The sequence below is a fragment of the Ursus maritimus genome, unplaced genomic scaffold, assembly GCF_017311325.1.
Source record: "Ursus maritimus isolate PB19 unplaced genomic scaffold, ASM1731132v1 scaffold_7, whole genome shotgun sequence".
NCBI classification, from domain to species: domain Eukaryota; kingdom Metazoa; phylum Chordata; class Mammalia; order Carnivora; family Ursidae; genus Ursus; species Ursus maritimus.
In genome coordinates, this window is record NW_024426885.1 from 19381224 (window position 1) to 19394303 (window position 13080).

Here is a 13080-nt window from a genome sequence, read left to right on the forward strand (position 1 = left end):
GAAAACAAAATCCACCAACTGCTGAAATGATTCTATCCCACTACACAATGGATCTACTTTGTACTTTATGGCTACATAAAAGGCAATACTAACATCAATACAAAATAAATCAATGAAAACAAAAGACAGTAAGGTCCATTTTTGCCTCAACCACTAAAATCAATAAGCCAAGTTCATCATTCAAGTGAATATACTCAGAAAACAAATTCTATAAAAAAAGGACATACAATTTTTTTACCTTTCCTTGTTTTACAATATAATAAGGATTGCTTCGAGAAAACCCAGCACTTTCAAGGAGATTCATCACATCATTTTTCCTGTTAACAGACATTGAAAAAAAATTTTCAGATAAATAACCCAACAGTTAGTAAAAAACTGAAGGCTGATTCCTGGGTTAAGGAGCATGAGGGACTATAGTCATTAAACCATCTATGTATCAGCCTCAAAGAATCCTGATTCTTTTTTTCCCCCCCAAAGATTTTTATCTATTTAACAGGGGGGGGGGGCAAGCGGGGGCGGGGAGAGAGAGAACAAGCAGGCAGAGCAGGAGGGAGAAGCAGGGACCCCGCTGAACAGAGATCCCAATGCATGGCTTGATCCCAGGGTCCTGGGATCATGACCTGAGCCAAAGGCAGATGCCCAATCAACTGACCCACCCATGTGCCCCAAGAATCCTGATTCTTATGTTAATGCTCTAAATACTGGGTTGTCGAACAGGAGACATATATAACCCATAGAATGAGGTAAGTCAAATACTTCTACTCTTTTGTAAAGAAATTAAAATGTAAAGAAAATGCTTACGTGACCATTTTCTTGTCTAGGAAATACTGATCCTTTTTGGCACCAATAACTCTTCTAAGTGAAACTTCTTCTTTATCAATCTAAGAAAAAATGTAAAAACCCAAAATTAATTTCACAGTAAAAGTGGGAAACTTTTTGGTTACTAAGGTCATTCTAGAGACCCTAACCATAACAATTATTTTCAAAGTTCAATGCTCACTGAACATATACTAGGAATATCATTCTTATGACAAAGACATTTTTTCACAACAGCTTTCACACCACCATCTGTTTACCAGAATGTTCATTATCATTTTAAGACAAAATTAATATTTACAAATTTGTAAATATTACAACATAGTTGTAAATGTTTCAAAGCTTGGAAGAAAATCAGCTGCATCAATAAAATTCTCAACATTATTACTGGAGAAAAAAAAAGCCATTACTCACTGGCAACCGGTTGTCTGAATTATCAAAAATAATCTCCACAAAAGCAGAAATGACACGAGGACCAGTACCCTCCTAAAACATGCAAAAAATAAATTTGTCATTTAAGTAGTATTTTCACATTATCTATCTTTTTTTTTCTATAAATACCTTTAAAATTTAGTGTATGGTAACAAACCTAATTCAAGAAAAATTTCTATCAGACTAGTAAATATCCTTCTTGTCAAAAGAGCAAAGACAATGGATGAAGATAATAATACTTCTCAACCAAATGGCTTTAGATTCTAACTAAAAACGTGAAAACTATACAAGAGATATTAAAGTCAGACGCATTTAGGTCTTGTTCTGAAAACTACTTTATTAGAACAGAAGACCCCATGCTGACCTAATTCTACGTATTTGCTAATATCTACACTTTGAGGCTGTTCTCTTATAGACTCAATGCTGGAAAGGAACCCTAACAAATTATATAATTACTGGAATTCAGCTTTTTTAAACAATTTGCAATATACTACATAATCTTAAATCCACCATGAAAAGACACACATTTAACATGTATCACATATAGACCAATTTACGACCCAGCTACTCCTATACCAAGTCCAGAGAATTTCCAGAGTTTAGAAACTGTTACTATGTGGTGATTCAGCACAATAAAGAATGATACTTAAAGAGGTTATTCTTTCAATGCCAATCTTAGAAACCTAAAAAAAATTCATCTACAGGTAACCAGTTCTGATTACTGGGCTAAAAATTCAAATTTAAGAGGGCAAAATAAAAGATAATGGTGAAAAAACAAAAAGAACCCAAACACCTCCCTAACTGTGAGAGACTCTGTTGAGATATATTAAGGAATTTCACTTTCTGGTCTTAAAACTAATTATAAGCCTGGGTGGTGCAGTCATTAAGCGTCTGCCTTCGGCTCAGGGCGTCATCCCGGCATTCTGGGATTGAGCCCCACATCGGACTCCTCTGCTGGGAGCCTGCTTCTTCCTCTCCCACTCCCCCTGCTTGTGTTCCCTCTCTCGCTGGCTGCCTCTCTCTCTGTCAAATAAATAAATAAAAAATCTTTAAAAAAAAAAACAAACAACTAATTATAAGCCACATTTAAACCAAAAAGAAATTTTATCATTTTATTATAGCCTTTTATACTTTTTTATCCTGAAATTTCTTTAGTTCGTTATTCATAATTATTTAATGAAAACTTCTAACAATTTTCTTTATTATAAATACACTTATCTTTCATATTGGAAAATGCTGTTACCATTTAACTTACAAATATGGTCAAAAATAGAACATTAAGTATGTCGTTTAGTTTGCAATGGTTGCTTCTCTATGCTCCCAATTAACTTCTGGTTCTAAGTCTCAAAGTTCCTAACTCCCAATCTCAAACTCTTTAGTTCTCCTCAGCAAACCTGCTTCTGAGCAATACCAGACCACACTCTTAATAAAGAATTTATACGGAAGACATACCTATCTATAGAAAAATCCTAGAATTTTCTTACCATTAAATAAAAATTAGGCCTTTATCATGCATTAATATAGTAGGCTAAATTACATAGCAGAGATCTGAAAGCTTGAACAAATGATTTTATTTACCAGAATCAACAGTGTGGTTTAAAAAATACATAATATCAATAACACCTCAAAGCAATTTCACTCACATGCAACAAAGCCAATCGCTGTTCCGGACGAAGATGACTGAACTCATCACTAAGAACAAACTGAATTGCTGAAAATGCAAAAACATAACTGTTAGTACAGTCTAAAAAAAGATGTATGCCTTATTTATAACTCCCCCTACCTTCTATCAGGTAATGAACAAGGTAGATAAAGTAGACTATCTATTCCATATATGATTTGCCTGCATTTCAGACTAATTAGCTTGGAAATAAGAAAAATACTAAGAAGTTTCCACTGAAACATTTAACGGACGAAAAAGAACACTGAGGGGGTGCCTGGGTGGCTCAGTCGGTTAAATGTCTGCCTTTGGCCCAGGTCATGATCCCGGGGTCCTGGGATCGAGCCCGGCATTGGGCTCCCTGCTCAGCGGGAAGCCTGCTTCTCCCTCTCCCACTCCCCCTGCTTGTGTCCCTCTCTCACTGTGTGTCTGTCAAACAAATAAATAAAATCTTAAAAGAAGAAAGAAAGAAAGAAAGAAAGAGAGAGAGAGAGAGAGAGAGAGAGAAAGAAAGAAAGAAAGAAAGAAAGAAAGAAAGAAAGAAAGAAAAGACAAAGAACACTGAGGTACCAAAAAGAGACATGCAAACTAAAGTCTACCTCTTGATCGAAGTATACACTGAGCGGTTAACACTTTGTTTTTACCCACTAGATACAAATAATATACATCAAAATATTTATTAACAAAATAGGATATATTCCGACAATATCCTTAACTGGAAACTTTTTGTCAAAAGAAACAGAACTAAGTGGGAAATACAAGGACATATTTCAGATGCCCACCTTCTACTGCAATGCTTGCACTGCCCTTATCTGCTATAAGAAGCAGCCATTCCTNCTTCCATATGGGGTACTTAACTGGACCACTCTGCCCTAGAAATGAAACTCTACTCAGCTTTCCAGTCCACTCAAAGAGACCTTTGACATTCTAAGAGTTGAGTGTGCATGTATGAGTGCGTATGCTGAGAGCAGAGGTGGAATGGTTTATCTTTTATAATCACCTTGGGAGGATAGATTCAAATTGCCTTTATCCCCTGAAGATTATGAAATACTTTTACTCCAATCCTACTCTCTTACCGTCACCAAATTACAATCACTGAAGGGCTTTTGATTTGTGGGCACAGAAGGGATAGAACCTTTGTTCTTACTAAGCTCCCCGCTTTTCCTCAAGCATTACTCAACTAAGAGGTTCAAAATTTTAACTTACTTCTTGTATAGTCCAAAACCATTAAAATGCTTTCTCTCTCTGAAGGATTTAACAGAGGCATTATTGTACATAACTGCATTTTTTAAAGATTTGTTTATTTATTTGCAAGACAGTGAGAGAGTGGTAGGGAAAGGCAGAGAGAGGGAGGGAGAGTCTCAAGCAGATTCTGCACTGAGTGCAGAGCCCAACGGGGGGCTTGATCCCATGACCCCAAGATCACGGCCCGAGCTGAAACCAAGAGTTGGACCCCTGACTGAGCCACCAGGTGCCCCACTTAAATGCATTTTATCTATAGAATTTTCAAAGCTATTTAACTATCTTCAAACTGACAACAGTCTTTGTTGAGTCTATAATATTTTATACCCTCTATCCTTCAAAAAAATGATTTAGAAAGTATTTTTTAAAAGATGAAACAGAGGGGTACCTGACTGGCTCAGTCAGTAGAGCATGTGACTCTTGATCTTGGGGTCATGAGTTCAAGCTGTACACTGAGTGAAAAGCTTACTTTAAAAATAAATAAAGAAATAAACAGAAAGATGAGCCATTTTCCAATATTAACTATTCTATTGCATTTACATTTTTATATATATGCATCTGCAACATTTATATACTGCACTCGAGTTTAAAAAGCACTTCCATTTGTATTATCTCATGATTCTTATAGCCCATCAAAGCAGGCAGATCAAAGGCCTCTTTTTAAAGTGCAAAGATGGGACGCCTGGGTGGCTTAGTCAGTTAAGTGTCTGCCTTTGGCTCAGGTCATGATCCCAGGGTCCTGGGATCAAGTCCCACATTGGACTCCTTGCTCAGCAGGGAGCCTGCTTCTCCCTTGCCTGCCACTCCCTCTGCTTGTGCTCTCTCTCTCCCACTCTTTCTCTGTGACAAATAAATAAAATCTTTAAAAAAATAATAAAAAATTTTAAAAATAAAGTGCAAAGAGTACTTTAAGAGATTATTTTGCCCAGCATCTCAGCTAATTAATCACTGGGTATAGAGAACTCAGATCATGATATCATTATACTCATAGAGAACTCAGATCATGATATCATTATACTCAAAACGCTCTACACTAAACTACAACCTTGTATGAAGCAGTATTTCTTGAGTTTCAAGCAGAAAACGAAGGCTCCACACCCAGCATGGAGCACAATGAGGGGCTTGAACTCACAACCCTGAGATTAAGATCTGAGCTGAGATCAAGATTCAGATGCTTAACCAACTGAGCCACCCAGGGGCCTCTCAGAAAACCAATTTCTAAAATAAATTACCTGAAGATACCCACGTCTAACATATTTAGATTTAAAAAAACAATACCTACCATAAAAAAAGTTACTTTTTCCAGATCCATTTCTGCCCACTATAAAATTTCAAAAAGTACACGTTACTTTGCATAGAAACCAATAAAATTAAAACTTCACTGAAAGTATGAAAAATATTCTTTTTCATTTAATATCTTAATATTTGAAATTAAACATAAAAGAAAACAAAGGAATCAATAAACAAAACAGCTTAAATCACCAAATGAGTATAATTTTTGTATAGACATCAAATGGTTTTTTTTCTTAAATTTATTTCATTGATTCTTTTGCTCTTTTCTAATAGTTTAAAATTAATAGGAATAACCAACTGTCACCAGGTTTTCATAATTTACAATCATTACTATGGACATATAATTCTATTACATATAATGGAATCTTTTTAATAATTTAAAGATTCACATGTTGCTGAAATTTTTAATACTTAAATAATCATTTTAAATTCTCAAACTATTTGCTTATTAAAGTACTTACGATCGGCCCTACATATCATATATAATCTTAGAATCACCAAAGTATAGACAAGTATAAGGCACTTTTTTTTAACTACCTGAATTCAGAAATAAATAATTCCATACATAAAAAGATATCAAATGTTTCAGATTTAACAAATTCATTTGAATTTTGTTGTTCAGCAAAATTCTCATTGTTAAAAGTCATGAGTAACTATCCCAATCTCTCTCATCTGGACCAAGATATTCTAAACAAATTAGCCCTTACGGTTATCATCTTTAAAGCAAAGTAAAGCCTAAAAAAATTATTTCTCTTATGCTAGAAAGTAATGAATCGCTTTTTAAAAAAGGCATATGACACAAAGGCCAGCTTAAAAAGATTTCCACTGGTTTAATCTAGGACAATTTGACCACCAAAATAATTAGATGAATTATAAATTTGTGCTGGGGGGGGGAATAATCCATGACTCCAAACTGACAGTAAAATGATAAATAAATAGCTAAGGAAGGAGAACTCTTACTCACAGAATACCACACAGTAAATGTGAAAGGAATGCTGGAAATGGAAAATCATCATTTTGTAACCATCGGAATAAAGGCTAGAAATCTAGGGGGAAACTTTGATAAGGAGCACAATATTTGCACGATCCAAAAGTGTTTCCCATCTTCATACTATTTATTAGTTGCAAGAGAACACACTGTACAGTAGAAAAACTAGGTAACTACCTAGACTGGGTGATCAAAAGTAACATCATTTAAAAAGAAGTAGACAGAATGATGTCTTCACCTCCAAATGTAATATCCTCAGAAGACCACATCATTTATGTAGTATTTTTTAAAAACAATGTTATAAAAGACAAATGCTGTGGAAATGATCCAGACTGAAGGAGACTAAAAAGACGCAACAATTAAATGCAATACCTGATCCTAAATTAGATCCTGTACTGAAAGAGGAAAAAATACGACAAAGAATGTTTTTTGGGTCAATCGTTGTAACTGGAAAACAAAGAGCAGATTATTTTACTAATGTCCATTTACTGAGGTTGATAACTGCACTGTGTTTATGTAAGAAAATATCTCTATTCTTAGAAAGTATACATTGAAGTCAAAGGTAAGGGACAATGACCTACATAACTCACTCTAAGAAAAGAAAGTGTGAGACTGAGTGTAAATGAGAAAGCAAGTTAGGAAAATGTTAACAGGTAGATTAGGGTAAAGGAGATAGGAGTAGTCTTTGTATTATTCCTATTTATACAACTTTTCTATAAATTTGAAACTATCTCTAAATAAAAGTTTAAAAAGACAATTTATCATTAAAAGAAGTACATATAGTTCAAACCGTAATCTACTCATGAATAAATAACTTAAAACTTTTAAATTTCTTTTTAAGAATTACTCTTACCCACAGAGTGAAATACTATATAGCAATTTTAAGGATGGTGAATATTTAATGATAAAAAAAGATACTCAAGACTTATTCTTAAATAGAAAAAATAGATTACCAGCAGATTACACTACAAGCCCATTTTTATTTAAAAAGGTTTATTTATGTAGATGTACACAAAGACTGGAAGGCTCCTAAGGTAGATCCAATTTATATGTGCCCCAAATTCACCTGCCCCAACCCAAGTCTTGGTTGTCTGTCAATGGAGAGGCTCAGTATCCCATCACTGTAGGTTACTTCAGCCTACCCTGGGTTTGCACTCAGGTCAGATCTGTGAAAAACCAAAGGAGGCTAAAATTCCCTGACTACTTCAGGAGGGGGGGAGGGTGAGTCCCCAGAGTAACACAACCCAAGAGCATGGGGGAATTAATGCCCTGTGTGGTAAACTTTGACCAATCAGAGACAGGAACCAGCAGACAAAACCCTCTCCATTCCTTTCCCATCTGATCTTTCCCACACATGGTGCGTTCACAAAGTCTGTCTGGAAGTTATCTAATTTGACCACAAACCAGTTGTGCCTTCTTTATAAAGCTATGACCAGCTTTCCCCCTCACTCTTGCCCTCAGACTGCACCTTCCCATTAAAGCCTTATTAGTAGCTGTGTGGGCCTTGCACTCTAGTTTTCTAGGAAACCACGTCTAATACAAGTACAGACTGTTAATATTAAGAATGGCTATTTCTGGGAAGGATTACAGTTTATAGTTTATTTTCGTTTTAGCTTTTACACTCTTCCATAATGTTCTATAGTTAACATACATTTCTTTTGTTAAAAAGCTACAGAAAAGGTAACCTTAAAAAGGTATATGCTTGGTACATTTAAACTTCAACTATTCAAACAAGAGAACCAAACATCACCACAAGAGATACCTGCCTTCCAATCTTTTTTTTTCCTTAAGGTCAAAATCATTAAATAACCAAAGTAGTATGCTTTCACAGGATATTTTTAATGTCAATCTCAGTCTATACTTCTTTGGATCTTATATTATTAAGATACCTGTTTTTAAAACATGCTTAAGCAGTAAAATCATATTAGGTTTGTTAAAACAAAAGAAAGAACACTTAGACAATTTCCTTTGTAAGTAAAACTATTAATCCTAATGTCGCAAAGTAATAAACAGCTGTCTCATAACAGCTAAAACAAAAATATTTGATAGATCCTACAGACATAACCTAATCATCACAGGTAATAACGGTCATCATTTTATAGCTCATTTATAAAATTACACTGTTGATATAATTAAGATATTCCTCTACTTTTAATTTTTACTTTTATAAATCTAGTAATTATTCATTTTTCTCCATTTCTAAAGACTTTTCTGATTGATGAGCATCAGAAGGCATTTGTAATGAAAACATAAGTAAAATATTGGACCAAGCTATTTTTATGGCACACGAATTAACTATTCAGTAGGTATAGCAGGGGAAAATGTTTTCTTTATTCCCAACTACAAGCTACAAGTGATGTACTGATGGTATAGTTTTTTTTTCTTGCCCTCAATTTTTTTTTTTTAAACTGAAGTATAGTTGACATTCTTGCCCTCAATTTTTAAAATTTATTATTACAAAATAATGTTCGCCCTTTACTGATCTCCGTATGAATCTCACCTTATCGAGTGCTACAGACTGAACGGTGTCACACACACCCCCCCCCCTTCGTATGCTGGAAGTCCTAATCCCAAATGTGATGGTATTTGGAGATGGGGCCTTTGGGGAGATAATCAGGATCAGGTGAGGATGTGAGAGTGAGGCCTTCATGATAGAATTAGTGTTCTAATAAGGAAGAGGGAGAGAGAACCAAAGAGGTCATGTGAGCATGATGATCAAGACCGTGACTTCCAGAATGTGACTATGCTGGCATCCTGATCATGGACTTGAGTTTCCAAAAGTCAGAAAATAAATTACTGTTGTTTAACCCACCCATTCTATATTTAATGGTAGACCTAGAAATCTAATATACCAATAAACCACAAAAGGAGGACAATGTATAGAAGTCTGTTTATAACACATTGTTTCATCTAGCCTTTAATAATTCAGCAGAATGTCAAAAAACACTTTTGGGGCTGTATGAGCAAAAAATGGACACTATCATCTGAAGAGTCTTTAGACTGAATACTGTATTGCAGAACAATAATAATTTTAGCCCTTTATCCTTACACATACACTTTCTCATTTAATTTTTCCAACTACCCTATAAGATGAGTATGATTAGCTCCACTTTACAAACGAGAAAACTAAAGCCACTTGGGGAGTCAAGTTTGAAAGAGCATGTACCAGAACTGGGATTTGAAACCCATCCTGTTATGCTCCAAAGTTCATGCGCTTCCCACCAAACTGCATGGTGTGACCTTAAACAGTATGATAGGGGAAAAAAAAAAAATCTGAGAACAATCTAATTTGTGAATAAATAATGGTTATCTTTGAAATAAGGCAACAGTGGGTATTTTAATTAGGAAATGACCTCTCAAGAACAGAACAGCTCAAGTGCTAAATTTAGTGACATTTGCTATAAACATAAAGCTACCTAAATAAAAACGAGTAACTAATGATTGTCTCATGTATTTTAAATATATAAAATAAGCAATTCATCAGTACAGATAAAAGACATGCTATTTCATATAGAAAAAATATGTATAAATTCACTAATATTCAAAGCCAATTCCTCCTTCCTTAGGCCTAGACAGAATTTAAATGGCTCTAGACATATAAATCTGATTTTGTAAACCACGAACACTTACCAATAACATTATGCTTTGAACTGAAGGGATCTACAATTGTTTGATCTCTGTAACTCCGAAAACCCTGGATAATAACCTAATGAATAAAAAAGATACCTTTCAGAGAATACATACTAAAAATAGTAACTCCTAAACTAACATTTTTCCTTGGCTCTTCTCCTTCTGGTTTCTCATTTAACGCAAGATAGAGAACTTTCTATTTCTTATAAGAGAAACTCATTCAGAAAAGTGGTGATTAAAAAATCTTTAAAAAACAGTCCGTTTATTAGTAACCACTGGCAGTGCTTTTTTTAGGGGTTATAATTAGTACCCTGTTAGGAACTCTCAAAACCAAGTACATTGTATAAGGTATGCTGGAACGCTAAACACTACATTGCTTTAATAAAAATGTGTCAAGCAGGCAGGCTGGCCCCAGCTTCCCCTACTCCAGGAGCAATGGGCGCTTCTTTCGGACACACCCGCCAGGCAAAATAAGCAGCTGTTCCAAGAAAGGGGTGCTTCAAGTCCAACACATCCAATAGAGAAACTTCTCTCCAAGAGAGTGAATGGGCTCATCTTCGCGGTGGGCTCTTGCGCGGGAAGGCCATTTTGACAGAAGTAAACAAGTGAACGAGGCGGCGCTACACAGTCTGAAAGGAGGAGGGTCCCTTTCACTTCCCCCGTAATTCGGGGACAAAGACCCCGGGCTAAGCTGACACCCCAACCTGAGCCCCCCAGCGGCGCCTCCGGGAGGGAGGAACCACCTCTCCCTAAACCTCCACGCAAATGGCCCGCGCCGGGTTATGCGCGCAGGACAACAGAGCTGCCCGCCCCGCAGCTGCCGCCCCCGGCGCGGCCCCCAGCCCGCACCCTGCCCACCCGGGAAGGCCCGCTCCCTCCAAACCTCTCCGAGACACTGTTCCTCAGACGAGCGCCCTGCGAGGAGGCCCGCGCTGCAGACGGGCGCCCCAATTCTCCGCGGCCCCCGCGCTCGCGGGGCGGGGCCTCTCCCCTCCCCCGCAGCCCGCGTTCAGCTCTGGGTCCACCCTGCCGGGAGGTGGGAGGCCCCGGGTCGCACCGCGACACCCCAGCCTCAAGGAGCGGTCCTCAGAGGCCCGTGAGGGGGTGGGCGGGACGCACAGGCCTCACCTGTTTTATGTACATGTTTCCGTGCCCCTCGCCGGGGAGGACTCCCCCCGAGAAGCGACAGCGCGGCCGTGGGGTCCAGTGAGGCGCCTACGAGACCCCTCCCCCAAAGCGTCGCTCGCTCCCGTCCAGCCAAACAAAATGGCGGCGCCCGTGGAGGCGGAGTCCGCGCCTTAGACGGAACCATCCTCGAGGCCCCTCCAGAGCGTAGGGGGAGTCAGGGTCAGGTCTGCTCTTTCTCTTTGGCAAAAGGAACCTTCTACGGCGTCCCTAAGTGGATTTCATTTGACTGTTCAATTTATAGCTGAACTTTCCCGGAAGATTAGTCAGAAGCTTCGTTCGGAAAAGCCTTGATCGTGAGTTTGGCCCGTATTCCCTGCGAGCGCAGAGCCAATGGTTGCGTCCACAAGGGGGGAAAGGTTCGGCGCCAAAGCCAAGTGTGAGAGCCCGAGGGCCAGTAGCGGAGCTTGCCGGTGGCCACGTGATCTCTGGCTGTTTAAAAATGCTCACCCCGCGCAGCGCGCGCCTGTCCTCGAACCTGGAGAGTGCTGGGGACCTATGGGGTTCGGCGTGCAGAATCCTTTTTGCTCTATTATTCTCCCTCGATCTGGGAACTTGTGTAAATTAGAATGGCCGCTACTGGCTCGGGACCGCACACTTGCCGCACAGACGAGAAGGGGCTTGACGCTCCAAAATTTGTGTTAATAACGTGATAATTAATACCCTGGGAGCTCTTACTACTTTGCCATTTGCTGTAAATCTAGTCAGACATGGACAATTGCAACAAAAAGAAATTTAGATAAGAGTAAAAGCTCTTTTATTTTCTTAACAGCCTGAAAGATATTAGGTGCTAGCAGCACCCTAGATGTATCTAATCTGATCAATCTTCGGGGAAAAACTTTTTTAGTTAGAAGTTGGATCTCTGGATCGCTGTAAAATTACCTTCCATTCAAATTGGCAGTCCTTGCTGCCCCTCCCGCTGCTGTGGGCTGTTCCAGCCCTAAGTATTTCTAGATTGAACTATTTTTTTTAAAGATTTTTATTTATTTTATTCGACAGAGGTAGAGACAGCCAGCGAGAGAGGGGACACAAGCAGGGGGAGTGAGAGAGGAAGAAGCAGGCTCATAGCGGAGGAGCCTGATGTGGGGCTCGATCCCATAACGCCGGGATCACGCCCTGAGCCGAAGGCAGATGCTTAACCGCTGTGCCACCCAGGCACCCCTAGATTGAACTATTTTTAATAGCCTAACTTCATTCTTGCCAGCACCCCTTGGTCCTGGCAGGGTCAAATTTCCAGCTCTTGGTGTTTAAAAAAAAAAACAAAACTCCTAAACATTTCCCCGGGATCTCAAAAGAGATTCCTCACATGTTACCGGTTTTCTTCCACATTTCATAGAATTGTAAACTATTTGCACACTAATCAATTGTGAATACTAAGTTGTTCGTAACATTAAAAGATCATGCAATCTTTTTTTTTCCCCTTGTAGTTCCAAGTTTGGAGTCATTTTTCTGAATAAGGACTTTGCGAATAAAAATAAAACTTAGAGATAAACTTTCTTGGGTACCTTGAATTTTCCCAACAAGTTAAGGAGCAAATTCTCACACCTTATAGGAGGTACAGTCACTGTCCCTCCATAGAATCAATCACATTGGGGAAATTGGAGCTATTACGAAAAACTTAGTCATTGGAAAAATAATTACCTGAATAAACCTTGCTAAACCTCCATAAATTGCCTCTATACGGGCACCAAATCCCCACAGTCTTCATATTCCATATAAATGGAATTATACAATATGTGGCCTTTTGTGCCAGGCTTCTTTGGTTTAGCATAATGTTCTCAGGGTTCATCCATGTTAGAGCCTGTAGCATATAGTAATGGTACAGGCCACGTTC

At 38.2% G+C, this 13080-nt stretch overlaps 1 protein-coding gene across 1 annotated transcript in view; it reads right to left on the reverse strand.

The window, feature by feature from the left end:
* Window positions 1-11347, reverse strand: part of SMC3 (structural maintenance of chromosomes 3) — a 36925-nt gene extending 25578 nt beyond the window's left edge. Inside the window, exons 1-7 of the mRNA XM_008684423.2 lie at window positions 11190-11347; window positions 10062-10137; window positions 5433-5471; window positions 2892-2959; window positions 1231-1302; window positions 802-881; window positions 239-317 (exon numbers count right to left, since the gene is read on the reverse strand). Coding sequence (XP_008682645.1) covers window positions 239-317; window positions 802-881; window positions 1231-1302; window positions 2892-2959; window positions 5433-5471; window positions 10062-10137; window positions 11190-11204 — 429 coding nt within the window. The 5' untranslated portion in view covers window positions 11205-11347. The remainder of the gene's footprint in view (window positions 1-238; window positions 318-801; window positions 882-1230; window positions 1303-2891; window positions 2960-5432; window positions 5472-10061; window positions 10138-11189) is intronic.
* Window positions 11348-13080: the final 1733 nt, after the last annotated feature.